Here is a 12,206-nt window from a genome sequence, read left to right as displayed (position 1 = left end):
AGGAAAAGCCATATGTAGGTATAGTGATTTTTAAATATATTATTACTTGTTAATGATTTATAAAATAATTTAGAGGAGTTGACTCATAACCCACTTACCGTATTTAATTTTTTTTTTTTTTACTTTAAGAAGTCGGCATGCAAAAACTAAAAAGATTTCCAGAGCTCACATTTTAATAGGACAATTTAATAAATAAATTCTAGAACAAGGGCCCATTAGAAATTCCAAAAGAATCTGGACCCATCTTCAACGAGTAGGTAAATTTGATCATTTTAGCATAACACGAAAAAAATTATGTATGAATTTAATGTAATTATTTTTTATATTTTAATTATATCGATATGATTAAGATATGGTATTAATCATATCGTATTTGTATTAATGATAACAATATTTTTAAAATAGGATATTATTTATAATATAAAAAATTTTTAAAATTTATTTTAATTTATTTAAAAAATAAATTAATAATCATATTTATCTTATTATTTTGATGTTTAAATATATTATAAATATTTAATTTTTAAATAATTTTTTTATTTAAATACTAATTTAAATGATATTTTTATTTAAATAAATAAATTAATCATATCTAATCGTATTATTAGCATATATTATATTAATCGTGTTGTATCGTGTCGTATTATTTTAATAATTTATCGTATCTAATCATATTATTCGTATATAATCATGTTAATTATATTGTATTATGTTATATTAATTGAGTATAAATTAATTTTAAATATATTAATCGTATCGTGTTAAGTGTAACACATATAATAAATATATCATATATTTAATACAAAAATATAATACGATGATACAAAATACTAAATCCACGAGCAGGAACATAGTTAAGAGAATAGGCATAGGTCATGGTCTTCCTAAGAAAATTTTAACACCTTTATGTATATATAATACTTTTTTTTTTTCATAAAATATATTATTTGACTCTTTTTTTCTCGTTGAATTCACTATATGATTTTCCCTGGTCCTGGTTTCACCTATACCAACTAGGACTTTATGACATCTATTATTGTTATAAGATAATATATATTATACAGTAAGGTTATAGAATATCTAACGTGCAAAAAGTTCATTTTATACATTTTTTTATTAACAAAAACTAAGTTATTTTATGCAATTCACTTTAGTTTGAAATGATCAAATGATGGTTTCTCAATTTATATAGATGCTTTTCTAATTTTCAAATTTAATCAGTTGTAACAATAAATTTTTAAAATGTACCCAAAGAGGAAGTGTAATTTTTTGCATTAAATTAATTGATTTAGATGTTGGTTTTTGAATTTTTATAAATATTCCTACGGGTTAATTAGTTCGGTTTGTTCGATTAATTTTTTTTGTTTTTTTATAAAATTTAATAGCAAAATATAAAAATTAAAAACATTTATCAAAAGTTTTCGAAATTAAAACTTGAGAAGTTGTATAAATTGGACATTTTGGACATGATCCCATGAAAGCTACAAGCATGTTTTGCAAATGGATTGCATTTTTGTTTTGTTTTTCACGAAAAGTAAATCCCAATCAAATTTCTTAAGAAAGTAAACAAAATTTTTCAAAAGTTATAAAGAAAAACATGTAAATGTCAATAATGAAAGCTCAATCTGCCAACATATCTTGAAAATGCAATTGAAAATTTTGGTTTTTCTTCTTAGCAGCAAAGACAAATAAAGGTCAAATATTACCTACTACAAGATTGATAGAGAATTATTGTTTAGTGGAGATGAGCCAACCCTAGTTTTTTTTTTCTTTTATATTTAATGCATTATTATGTATAAATACATTATATTATCAATACATCATAAAATTATCACATCAACTATTAAAAAATTTAAAATTTTAGAACCCTTAAAAATATTTTTTTTAATTATATATTTTATAATATTTCTAAATTTTAGTTTTATTCATTAATAAGATATTAACTTATGATACATCAATAATCTATACTTTCCTTCTTAAAATATTTATTATGCATTGATTTTCATAAAATTTAAGAAAAAAATTTTGACTTTAATATATTTAATATTAAATTTTAATTTTTTTATAAAATTAAAGTTTCATAATTTTATTTCAAAAATAAAAATTTTAAATATTTAAAAAATAAGACGTAAGTTTAAAGCATTCCCAAAAAATATTAGTAAAGAAAAAAGATAAAGAGAATAATATTTATATAATATATTACGTATAAAACTTTAAAGAAAATTTTATAATAAAAAAAATTCTTGAAATTAATTTTATTTTGAAAATTTTTGGGAGGGGGGCCCACAAAAATTTCCTTTCAAGATTGCATGATTAGTTACGGGACTCGAATGAGGAAAAAGAAAAGAAAAAGATGTGGACACAAAGCAAGTGGTTAGACAGCTTAAGCAGCTATCTCACCCCATTTTGTGGGTCCAAATCTTGTGTTTGGTAGGTCCCTTATGTCCACTTCTTTTCCAATTTTTTCTTTGATATTGGGTCCCACTTCTTACTCCCATCATCTCATGCCTTTCTTCTCTCTTCTTGTAAAACAAATGAAATCTACTATCTTTTTCAATCTATTTATATTATTAATTAAAAGATTTACGACTATTTTTCTACTTAAATATTTTACAAATTCATGTAATTGCAAATCAGAAATTTAATGTATTTAATTATTAAAAAAGTTTATTTAATTGAAATATATACATGATTAATAAATAATTTAGTTTGAAAAGATTTTAAAATTTTATTGTCATTGCCAATGAATTAAATATTAATTTTATTGAAAACAAAATATTTATTACAATTCCTTATAGTTTAAAAATTTTATAACAAGATTATAAAATAATTTTTAAAAAATATTTAAAAATAAAAAATTAATATAATAAATAATAAACCAAAGAGAAAAATTGTCAACAAAAAAAAGCCAAACGACACCGTAATTGGGCTGGTTGGTCTTTGCCTTTTTTTCCCTTATTAATATCTTGATAGCGCTTAAAAAACCAATTAATGATTGCCACGTAATCATTAAAATTTAAATTAAAAATTCCACCAACCTAAAAGTTGATAATAACCAATTAGATTCTTTTCACAAATCACATGACCAAATTTATGGACTTAAAAAGAGGATGAGATCTTGGCAAAACAAATAAATAAATACAAAGTTTTAAAGGAAATTCTTCTTAAAAACCAAAAAATAATTTCAAATCATAATTAATTAATTAATCAGGACATGAATATAAAGTCTAAAATGTTGACTTGCAATCTGATCAAATTACCGCAGAGAATTTTCCTACTTGGACTGATTTTTTTAATAAACTGCCTTTTTTTTTTTTTTTTTGCAGTACTTTCCTTGAAAGAGCAAAGCTGTCACAATCAAATCCTATAAAACCCAAATTTCTTGAGAAGATTTTCTTGCTTTCCTTAAAAAAAGGTTTTCACAATTGTCTGGTTTTGGTGCCTGCTGGAAGAACCCTCCCCAGTTCTACAGAGACGAGCTGACCCTTATGCTCCTTATGTCCAAAGTTCCACCTTTTTTTTGCAGCTCCCATTTTCTACTTTAATGCTTTGGTAAATTTTAAATCTTTTTTTTTTAATTTTTGGTTATTTTATGGATCAAACATTGCTGCCAAATTTGGATGAGACAGAAGCAGAAGCAAAGGGGTTTGCTTTGTTCTTCTATAGGGAAAAAGTAAGTTCAAAAAGTGTAACTTTTTCATTCTTTTCTTAAAAGCTTTAATGGGTTTCACCAATAAGTTTTTTTTTTTTTTTTTTAATTTTGGGTTTTGAATTGTGGGTTCTTTGATGGGTGTTAAAGCTTGAAGTTGATGTTCTTGAGGAAAACAAATCCAATCCCAAAAAATGTTTTCTTGTTTGCTGCCTGCTTTGTACAGTTAACTACTTTGATTTTTTGTTGGTATAGGAAGAATATTTTGATGGTTTTATATGATGAAAATTTATTTCATTCATGAGATCGGTTGTTGTTCAAGGAAAATTCAGATTTCTGTTAAAAGTTTTACTCTTTCTTTCAAAGTTTGCTTGGTGTTTTTGTGTATTCTTTGATGGAGAAAGGTGTATGGGGGGTTTAGTTTAAAGGTTTTTGATATTGGATGCGAATATACTATCCTGCCTTTGGATGGATTCTGTACATTTTTGTCCTAGATATTGTAATTCCAGAAAATTTCTGCTTTTGACTGATAAGAAAGTTCCAAAATTAAATTTAAGCATTTTATTTGCCAGAAAATTTGAATGTCAGTATTGCAACGTTGCAGTGCTGTGTTTAATCTGGCAAGTTTGGTGATTTTGCTGGGCCATGGAACTCTATATGATGGCAAGAACACTATCCCAGAAATATCTCTCTATGTTTTAATTCATTGTTTGGTTAATTGCGCATTAAGAGGGACATGCAAGGTGGTTAAATATGAAGGTCCTCATCATTTTTGAAAGAAAATTGCTTAGATTTTGTTTGTTTGATTCCTATATTCAGTGGTCTTCACTTTGTGGTCTTCAGGGAGTTGCAGTGAAATGGTGGAGTTGCTGCTTTTATTATCTCTTTGTTTGATGAACAGGTGACTGTGGGATTGACTGAGGAGGTATGTTTTTCTTTATCTTTCATATATTTCCCCTTTCCAGTTTTGTTTTAACTTTTAAGTTTGGTTGTTTTATGGTTGGTTTTCAACTGGTTTCTATTAACCTGACTTTATATATGGTTGAATTTTGTGGATTCATGGTTGAATTTTCTAAATTTATAGTTGGTGTCCTCTTTTAATGGAATGATTAGAAATGAATGTATGCGTTTTCGACTTGTTTCTTTCTCTTCTCGCTTTTGGTTAATATTTCTTGGTGACTTTTAAAATATTTCCTTCTGTTAAAATGATGAATTGTGGAATCTTTTGAATATTATATTTGGCTTGTCACTTAATATTATGTTGTTTTTTGCATTCTTGTGTAATGGGAAGTGCAAATAATTTGTTGATGACCGGTCCTTAGGTCCTTCTGTATGTGGTCTAAATTAAAAAATTCTACCATTCACAATGGTTATAAAAGTTTATATTGTTTTGATATATGCTGTTTTATGTATATGCGTTTCTTTGGGGTTTTAATACCAGTAATTGCTGTTGCGCAGGAAGTTATGGCATTTACTAAAATGTTGAAGAATATTGAATCAAGGACACTTTTGGAAGTAGGGTTCTGGAGGTTTTCACTGCTTTCCGCTCTACTGATTACTGTAGCAAACGGGCTAAATTCTGAGGGCCAACTGCTGCTGGAGCTTAAGAATAGTATTCATGATGAATACAACAATCTTTGGAACTGGAAGTCTACTGATGAGACACCCTGTGGGTGGATAGGTGTCAATTGTTCTTCAGATTATGAGCCAGTGGTCTGGTCTGTTAATTTGAGCTCAATGAATCTTTCTGGAACCCTGAGCCCTAGTATTGGTGGTCTGACCAACTTGACAGTTTTTAATCTGTCTTATAATGGTTTCAGCGGAAATATACCTAAGGAGATTGGAAATTGTTCACTTCTGGTTGGTCTTTATTTAAATAACAATCATTTCAGTGGTCCAATTCCTGGTGAATTGGGTAAGCTCACTTATTTGAGAAGTTTGAATATATGCAATAACAAAATCTCTGGTTCCCTTCCAGAGGAGCTTGGGAATTTGTCCTCACTTGATGAGTTTGTGGCATACACCAATAATTTGACCGGGCCATTGCCCCAGTCCATTGGGAACCTCCAGAAGTTGAGAATATTTCGGGCAGGGCAGAATGCAATTTCTGGTAACATTCCTGCTGAAATAAGTGGATGTCAAAGCTTACAGATGCTTGGTCTTGCCCAGAACCGTATCGGAGGAGAACTACCTAAGGAAATTGGAATGCTAGGAAGCATAACTGATCTGATTTTATGGGAGAATCAGTTGTCAGGGTTTATACCAAAGGAGCTTGGAAACTGTACAAGCCTTGAGACACTTGCATTGTATGCAAATGGTCTTGTGGGGCAGATTCCCATGGAGATTGGGAACCTCAAGTTTCTTAAGAAGTTGTATCTCTACAGGAATCAATTAAATGGAAGCATTCCAAGGGAGATAGGGAATCTATCTCTTGCAACAGAAATTGATTTCTCAGAAAATTATTTAACAGGTGAGATCCCAACTGAGTTCAGCAAGATGAAGGGTCTACGCTTATTGTACCTTTTCCAGAACCAGCTTACAGGTGTTATACCAAACGAGCTTAGTAGCTTGAGGAACTTGTCAAAGCTTGACCTTTCGATCAATTATCTCACAGGTCCCATTCCTTATGGTTTCCAATATTTGACTGAAATGGTTCAGTTGCAGCTTTTTGACAATTCTCTGAGTGGTACCATTCCTCAGCAGCTTGGAGTATACAGCCGACTTTGGGTTGTTGATTTTTCAGACAACCATCTGACAGGGAAAATACCTCCTTATCTTTGCCGGCATGCTAACCTTATTTTGTTAAACCTTGGAGCTAATAAGCTGTATGGAAATATTCCAACTGGGATCAAGAGCTGTGAGACATTAGTGCAACTTCGTCTGGTTGGGAACAGGCTGACAGGGAACTTTCCTTCAGAATTATGCAAACTGGTGAATCTTTCTGCCATTGAATTGGACCAGAACAACTTTTCTGGACCAGTTCCTTCAGATATTGGAAATTGCCAAAAGCTTCAAAGGCTTCATATTTCTGACAATCAATTTACTTCTGAGCTGCCTAAGGAAATAGGTAATCTGTCTCAACTTGTGACTTTTAATGTCTCATCTAATTTGCTTTCTGGACAGATTCCACAAGAGATAGTTAACTGCAAGTTGCTTCAACGACTTGATCTCAGCCGTAACAGCTTCGTAGATACTTTACCAAATGAGCTTGGAACCCTTGTACAGCTTGAGATTTTGAAACTTTCAGAAAATAACTTCTCTGGAAATATACCTGCTGCTTTAGGAAACCTTTCACGCTTGACTGAGCTGCAGATGGGTGGCAACTTTTTTTCTGGTGAGATACCCAAAGAGTTGGGTTATCTTTCAAGCTTGCAGATTGCAATGAACCTCAGCCATAACAACCTCACTGGAAAAATACCACCAGAGCTTGGGGATCTTAATTTGCTGGAATTTCTTCTGCTCAATAATAATCATTTGAGTGGTGTAATTCCCAGCGCATTTGATAACCTATCAAGTTTAATGGGATGCAATTTCTCATACAATAACTTAACTGGACCTTTACCAACCATCCCATTGTTTCAGAACATGCCTGCAAGCAGCTTTCTTGAAAATAAAGGGCTTTGTGGTAGGCCTCTTCAAAATTGCATTGGAGATCCATCTTCTCCTTCCATGCTACCCGTGAAGCAGGGTACACGAGGAAGAATCATAACGATAGTTGCAGGTGTTGTAGGTGGGGTTTCTATAATTCTCATTGTAATTCTTATATATCAAATGAGACGTCCACCGGGAATTGTTGCATCCTCGCAAGAAAAGGAGATATCATCTCCAGCTTCGGATATTTACTTTCATCCAAAGGAAGGGTTTACATTTCAAGATCTAATTGAGGCTACAAATAATTTTCATGACAGTTGTATTGTTGGAAGGGGAGCATGTGGAACGGTTTACAAAGCAATTATGCATTCTGGACAAACCATTGCTGTTAAAAGGCTCTCATCAAATGCAGAGGGAAACAACATTGAGAATAGTTTTCGGGCTGAGATTCTAACACTAGGAAAGATTAGGCATCGAAATATTGTGAAGCTTTATGGATTTTGCTATCACCAAGGTTCCAATCTGCTTCTTTATGAGTACATGGAAAAAGGTAGCTTGGGTGAAGTTCTTCATGGGGCCTCTTGTATCTTAGAATGGTCAACTCGGTTCATGATTGCCCTAGGAGCTGCCGAAGGTCTTGCTTATTTACATCATGACTGCAAACCAAGGATCATTCACCGTGATATCAAGTCCAATAATATCTTACTTGATGAAAATTTTGAAGCCCATGTTGGTGATTTTGGTTTGGCAAAAGTGATTGACATGCCCCAATCTAAGTCAGTGTCAGCAGTCGCTGGATCATATGGCTACATTGCCCCCGGTAAGTTCTGTCTTTGCACTTTCTAGTTTCATGAAAAATTACTATTACTATCAGACAGGACCATACGTGAAGATACCACTAATGGTGATTTATTGTTGCTATCAAAAGCATTAAAAATTTTTCTTTCTCTGTCTTTATTGTAGATTTTCATTTTTTGTTTGTTTTATGTGGTTATTCAGTCTAGAAATGAGATATTTGTGATAGAGAACATATTTTTTAGTACTAGAGAGCACAGAATTTAAGATCTAATTAGGGTGAGGAATGCAATGTTCTGTCTGTTTGTCTCATTTTCTTTTTGTTCTCTTGTGCTTTGGACATTGATATTGATATTTTATTGCTTTAGATTATTGAAATATATCTGTTCTATATGACAGAATATGCATACACTATGAAGGTAACAGAAAAATGTGACACCTACAGCTATGGGGTTGTTCTACTGGAGTTGTTAACTGGAAAGACTCCTGTCCAACCATTGGACGAAGGAGGTGATCTTGTCACACGAGTGAGACATTATGTCCGCAAACACTCGTTGACTGCTGGGATACTTGATGATCGCTTAAATCTCGATGATAAGAGCATTGTTAATCACATGATTATTGTCTTAAAAATTGCTTTAATATGCACTAGCATGTCTCCTTTTGATCGGCCGACCATGCGCGAAGTTGTGGTGATGCTTATGGAATCTAAAGGGCAAGAAGACAACTTCAACATGTCTCCCACTTAAAATCTTCCTCTGAAAGATGATTCTCATGAAAGTATGTGACTATTCCCAGTTTCCATTAACTGAGGTGATTTTTTGCTGCTGATTCTTCCTCATTATTTACCCGGAAAGATTATAATAGCATGTACATTTTTCTATAAAGAAAACTGTTATACTGAAAGCTTCTGTTTGTAGCTAATGGGAGTAGCTGATGTCCCTCTCAGATTCTGTAGTTCGGTAGTTCCTTTCTCCAGTCAATACTATATAGTAACACCATTGTACAGGAGTTGTTCCATACACTTGTATCTCAAGCGTTCTGATATGAATTAGATTCTCTGAAAGTGTTGCAGCTATGCTTTTCAACAACAGTTTCAGTTCCCTCAGCTGGAGTATCTTTTATATTCTCTGTTGTTGAAAGTAAACTGTTTTAAATGTTGCAATATGATTGCTGTGATTTTAAACCGGAATATGCGTCGATCAATTATGCTAACATATATTCTGCCATCTATTATAGGTTCTTATGGTTTTTGTTTTTTTTACTTGAAGCTGCCAGGATTTGAACATTATTGTAACTAACAATCCAGCGCTCTACTATCAGGTTACTTGGTAGCGAGGTTCTTATGGTTTCTTTGGATTATGCTAAAATATAAATGCAGGAAACTAACTGTAAGGTAAAAGCTGTGTTATGGTTTCTTTGGATTATGGTTTCTTATGGTTTCCTTTTTTTGGTTCAACTTTGATGGGCTTTTTTGGGCATTGGTAAGAAACATTGGTGATGCCTGCCACATGTGACAATATCATTTCAAAATCCGTCCCACACGATTCTCCCCTTTCTTTTCCTCTGGCTTTTTCACTCTTTTTCCCCTTCCCCAGCACACAACAAAGCCTGTCGATCCAACCAACCAGTCTCCTGCCTTGCGCAAATCCTCAGTCTGCCTCGATGGATTTTCATCTCTAAATGTTTTTGCAAGTATCAAACTCTGATTAACAAACAAAAAAAAAAAAGAGTTTCCTTACTAACTGGACTAGCCCACGTGGGTCGTCATTTAATTAGATAAAATAATTTGATATATCGTTACAGTGTAAATGATTCACTCGTATTTATAAATTATTTAGATTTAAATAAAGTTTTTTTTGAATTATCGAATCGAATTCAAACTTAAATAATTTAATTTATTGAATAAATCGAATTTGAGCATCTTAAAGTTTAACTCAAAAGCTTACGAGTCTAATAAAAATTTTATAATTTAATATATATTTTTATTATTTTAATTAAAAAATTAATATTTTATCTTATAGATATCACTTCGAGCTTGAATTCAAATATAAATAATAAAGCTTAAAATCGAGTATAGAAATCGAATTTCGTTTTTATTAGATAAATAAATTTAATTGAACGAACTTAATTTTTATTTATAATTGAACTTAAGTTTAAAAATAAAAACTTAATCGAATTAGATTCAATTTTTGAGTAATAAATTTTTAGTTAAGATTGAACTTTTTATTATATCAACTCAATTTAGTTTGATTTTAACGTTAGTTCTCACAATGTGTGATCCTTTTTTAGAAAAATTATATATAAAAATAATTTTAAATTGAATAATATAATAATTAATAATAAAATCAAGATAATTATTTTCAAATATTGATATTTTTAAATTATAAATAATAATATTTAATTTATTCAATTAATAATTTTATTTTTTATTTTTATTTTTTATAAAGTAATTTGATAAATTTAATTCATACACAAAATTAAAAATTAAAAAAAAAATAAAAAATGAGATAAAAATATATAAATTGTTATTGAGTTTAATCAAAATTTACGAGGTGTAAGATACATTTCAAATTAATCCTAACCTTCTATCCTTACTTTTCCTTTCTTTGCCGCCTCAAGCGATTTAATTCTAAAATCATCCATTTCTCATCTCAGATTTTTCTTTTATTACAATTTATCTTATTATCACTATTGCTTTTGTCTCTAAACATATATTCAATAATTAATTTTAATCTCACTACTATAGTACTCAATTTTACTTTTATTATTATTCTCAATTTTATCAAAATTAATTTTACTGTCAATTCAAATGAATTTTTACAAAAATTTTATGATTTTTAAACTTTTATTATCGTTTTTTTTTTATTTTGTATTCTTTTTAATTATTAGATTCTTTTATAAATTTTATAAATTTGTAATTTTTAAAGAATTGTAGATTAAAAAAAAAGAGAATCAAAATAGTCATATTGAGTATTTTTTTAATAGTGTATAGATAACCATATCTATGATACCATCGCTTGAAATAAAAATAATAATAATAATAAAAAACAGCCACAATGAATTTCAAAAGCTAAAGACATGAAGCCATGCAGTGAAATTCAATTAAATAAGAAACGGTTAGCATTATTTATTCTGGATTTAAAAAAAAAATAGCTGAGATTTGAAACTTTTATAATAATCATTTTCGCCAGTTCTACCATGGATACTCATTAGTCCAGGTAGAATTATCGTTGCTGAAATAAAACCCATCATCCCTCACTGACCACAGGCAAGAGTTATGATACTCTCGGCAACGATGTTCATCTCTATTGGCATCGAAAGCATCAAAATTCCTCTGCTTCCCTTCCCACGATGCCTGGCAGAAGAAAAGGGTGGTTCTGAAAAGGTTTATTCTTGAATCCCAAGTGTAATCCTCATGCTGCAACATGGATCTCTGACCAAGGTCCTTGTCTTTCGACTTGCAGTGCAGAAGTAGCACTGATGGGACATTGGGTGGCAAATCCGAAGGCAAATCGTTGATTATGTGAATGTGGTATTTGATGAACAAAAGATCTTCACTCACTGCGAAAGCCAGTGGGAAAAAGATACAAAGTGCTAGCAGCATTAGCAACAAAATTTCTTTGTGATTAGCCATGGTATTTGAGAAGATATGCATGACAATATGATTGTTGATTTTTATAGTATGATTTTGAAATTACTTTTGCATATATGGCTTGAACAATGTCACTTCTATATAAAAGTACAAGGGTCTTCTTTAATAAATTCATTACCTTTCTTGATTATCAGAGGCCAAAGCCGGCAAATTAATATTAATACATGTGAGTTGTGAAGTTTAATTAATATTTAATATGTTTTCTGTATATATTTTTAATTAATGGGTTAAATACAAAAATGCCCATAGATTTTTTTTTATCAGTTTGGTACAAAAATAAAATGTTTACAATTAAGTACTTGAACTTTCATTTCGTGATAAACTTTGATATTTCAAACAAACACGATTATCAAATTACTAACGTGACATCAATAGCTAATAAAATCATGACATGTGTCAAAATTTTGATTATCAACATATCATTATTGCCACATCAATTTTAGAAGAAAATGTCAAAAAAAATTCAAAAACATCTGAAAATTTTTTTAAAAATTCAAAAAAATTAAAAACAATTTT

General features: G+C 30.3%; 2 protein-coding genes across 9 annotated transcripts; one reads left to right on the top strand and one right to left on the bottom strand.

Moving 5' to 3' along the window:
• Positions 1 to 3,398: 3,398 nt before the first annotated feature.
• LOC111280002 (uncharacterized) lies at positions 3,399 to 9,101 on the top strand. Of its 8 annotated transcripts, none has more exons than XM_089756104.1 (5): positions 3,399 to 3,673; positions 4,254 to 4,312; positions 4,493 to 4,574; positions 5,108 to 8,060; positions 8,435 to 9,101. In XM_089756104.1, exons 4-5 carry the CDS (start codon positions 5,114 to 5,116, stop codon positions 8,782 to 8,784), a joined length of 3,297 nt encoding a protein of 1,098 aa, XP_089612230.1. In that variant the 5' UTR covers positions 3,399 to 3,673; positions 4,254 to 4,312; positions 4,493 to 4,574; positions 5,108 to 5,113; the 3' UTR covers positions 8,785 to 9,101. The 8 variants fall into 8 exon arrangements, with proteins under 8 accessions (XP_089612230.1, XP_089612229.1, XP_089612225.1 ...); XM_089756103.1 differs by having other exon boundaries at positions 4,254 to 4,392; XM_089756099.1 differs by having other exon boundaries at positions 4,254 to 4,408.
• Positions 9,102 to 11,231: 2,130 nt separating this feature from the next.
• Positions 11,232 to 11,672, bottom strand: LOC111279559 (S-protein homolog 18-like). Its single transcript, XM_022866503.1, has one exon. It carries the CDS (start codon positions 11,670 to 11,672, stop codon positions 11,232 to 11,234), a length of 441 nt encoding a protein of 146 aa, XP_022722238.1.
• Between the last annotated feature and the right edge of the window lie 534 nt (positions 11,673 to 12,206).

The sequence above is a fragment of the Durio zibethinus genome, chromosome 27, assembly GCF_047325235.1.
Source record: "Durio zibethinus cultivar Kanyao isolate XHJ-2024 chromosome 27, ASM4732523v1, whole genome shotgun sequence".
Taxonomy (NCBI): domain Eukaryota; kingdom Viridiplantae; phylum Streptophyta; class Magnoliopsida; order Malvales; family Malvaceae; genus Durio; species Durio zibethinus.
This window is presented reverse-complemented; position numbering and strand designations above follow the sequence as displayed.

Excerpts from the sequence above, each read along its gene's own strand:
- LOC111280002 (XM_089756105.1), top strand. The coding sequence starts at position 5,114 with ATGGCATTTACTAAAATGTTGAAGAATATTGAATCAAGGACACTTTTG. Across the intron at positions 8,061-8,434 it reads ATATGGCTACATTGCCCCCG|AATATGCATACACTATGAAG; the intron begins GTAAGTTCTGTC and ends TCTATATGACAG.
- LOC111279559 (XM_022866503.1), bottom strand. The coding sequence starts at position 11,672 with ATGGCTAATCACAAAGAAATTTTGTTGCTAATGCTGCTAGCACTTTGT.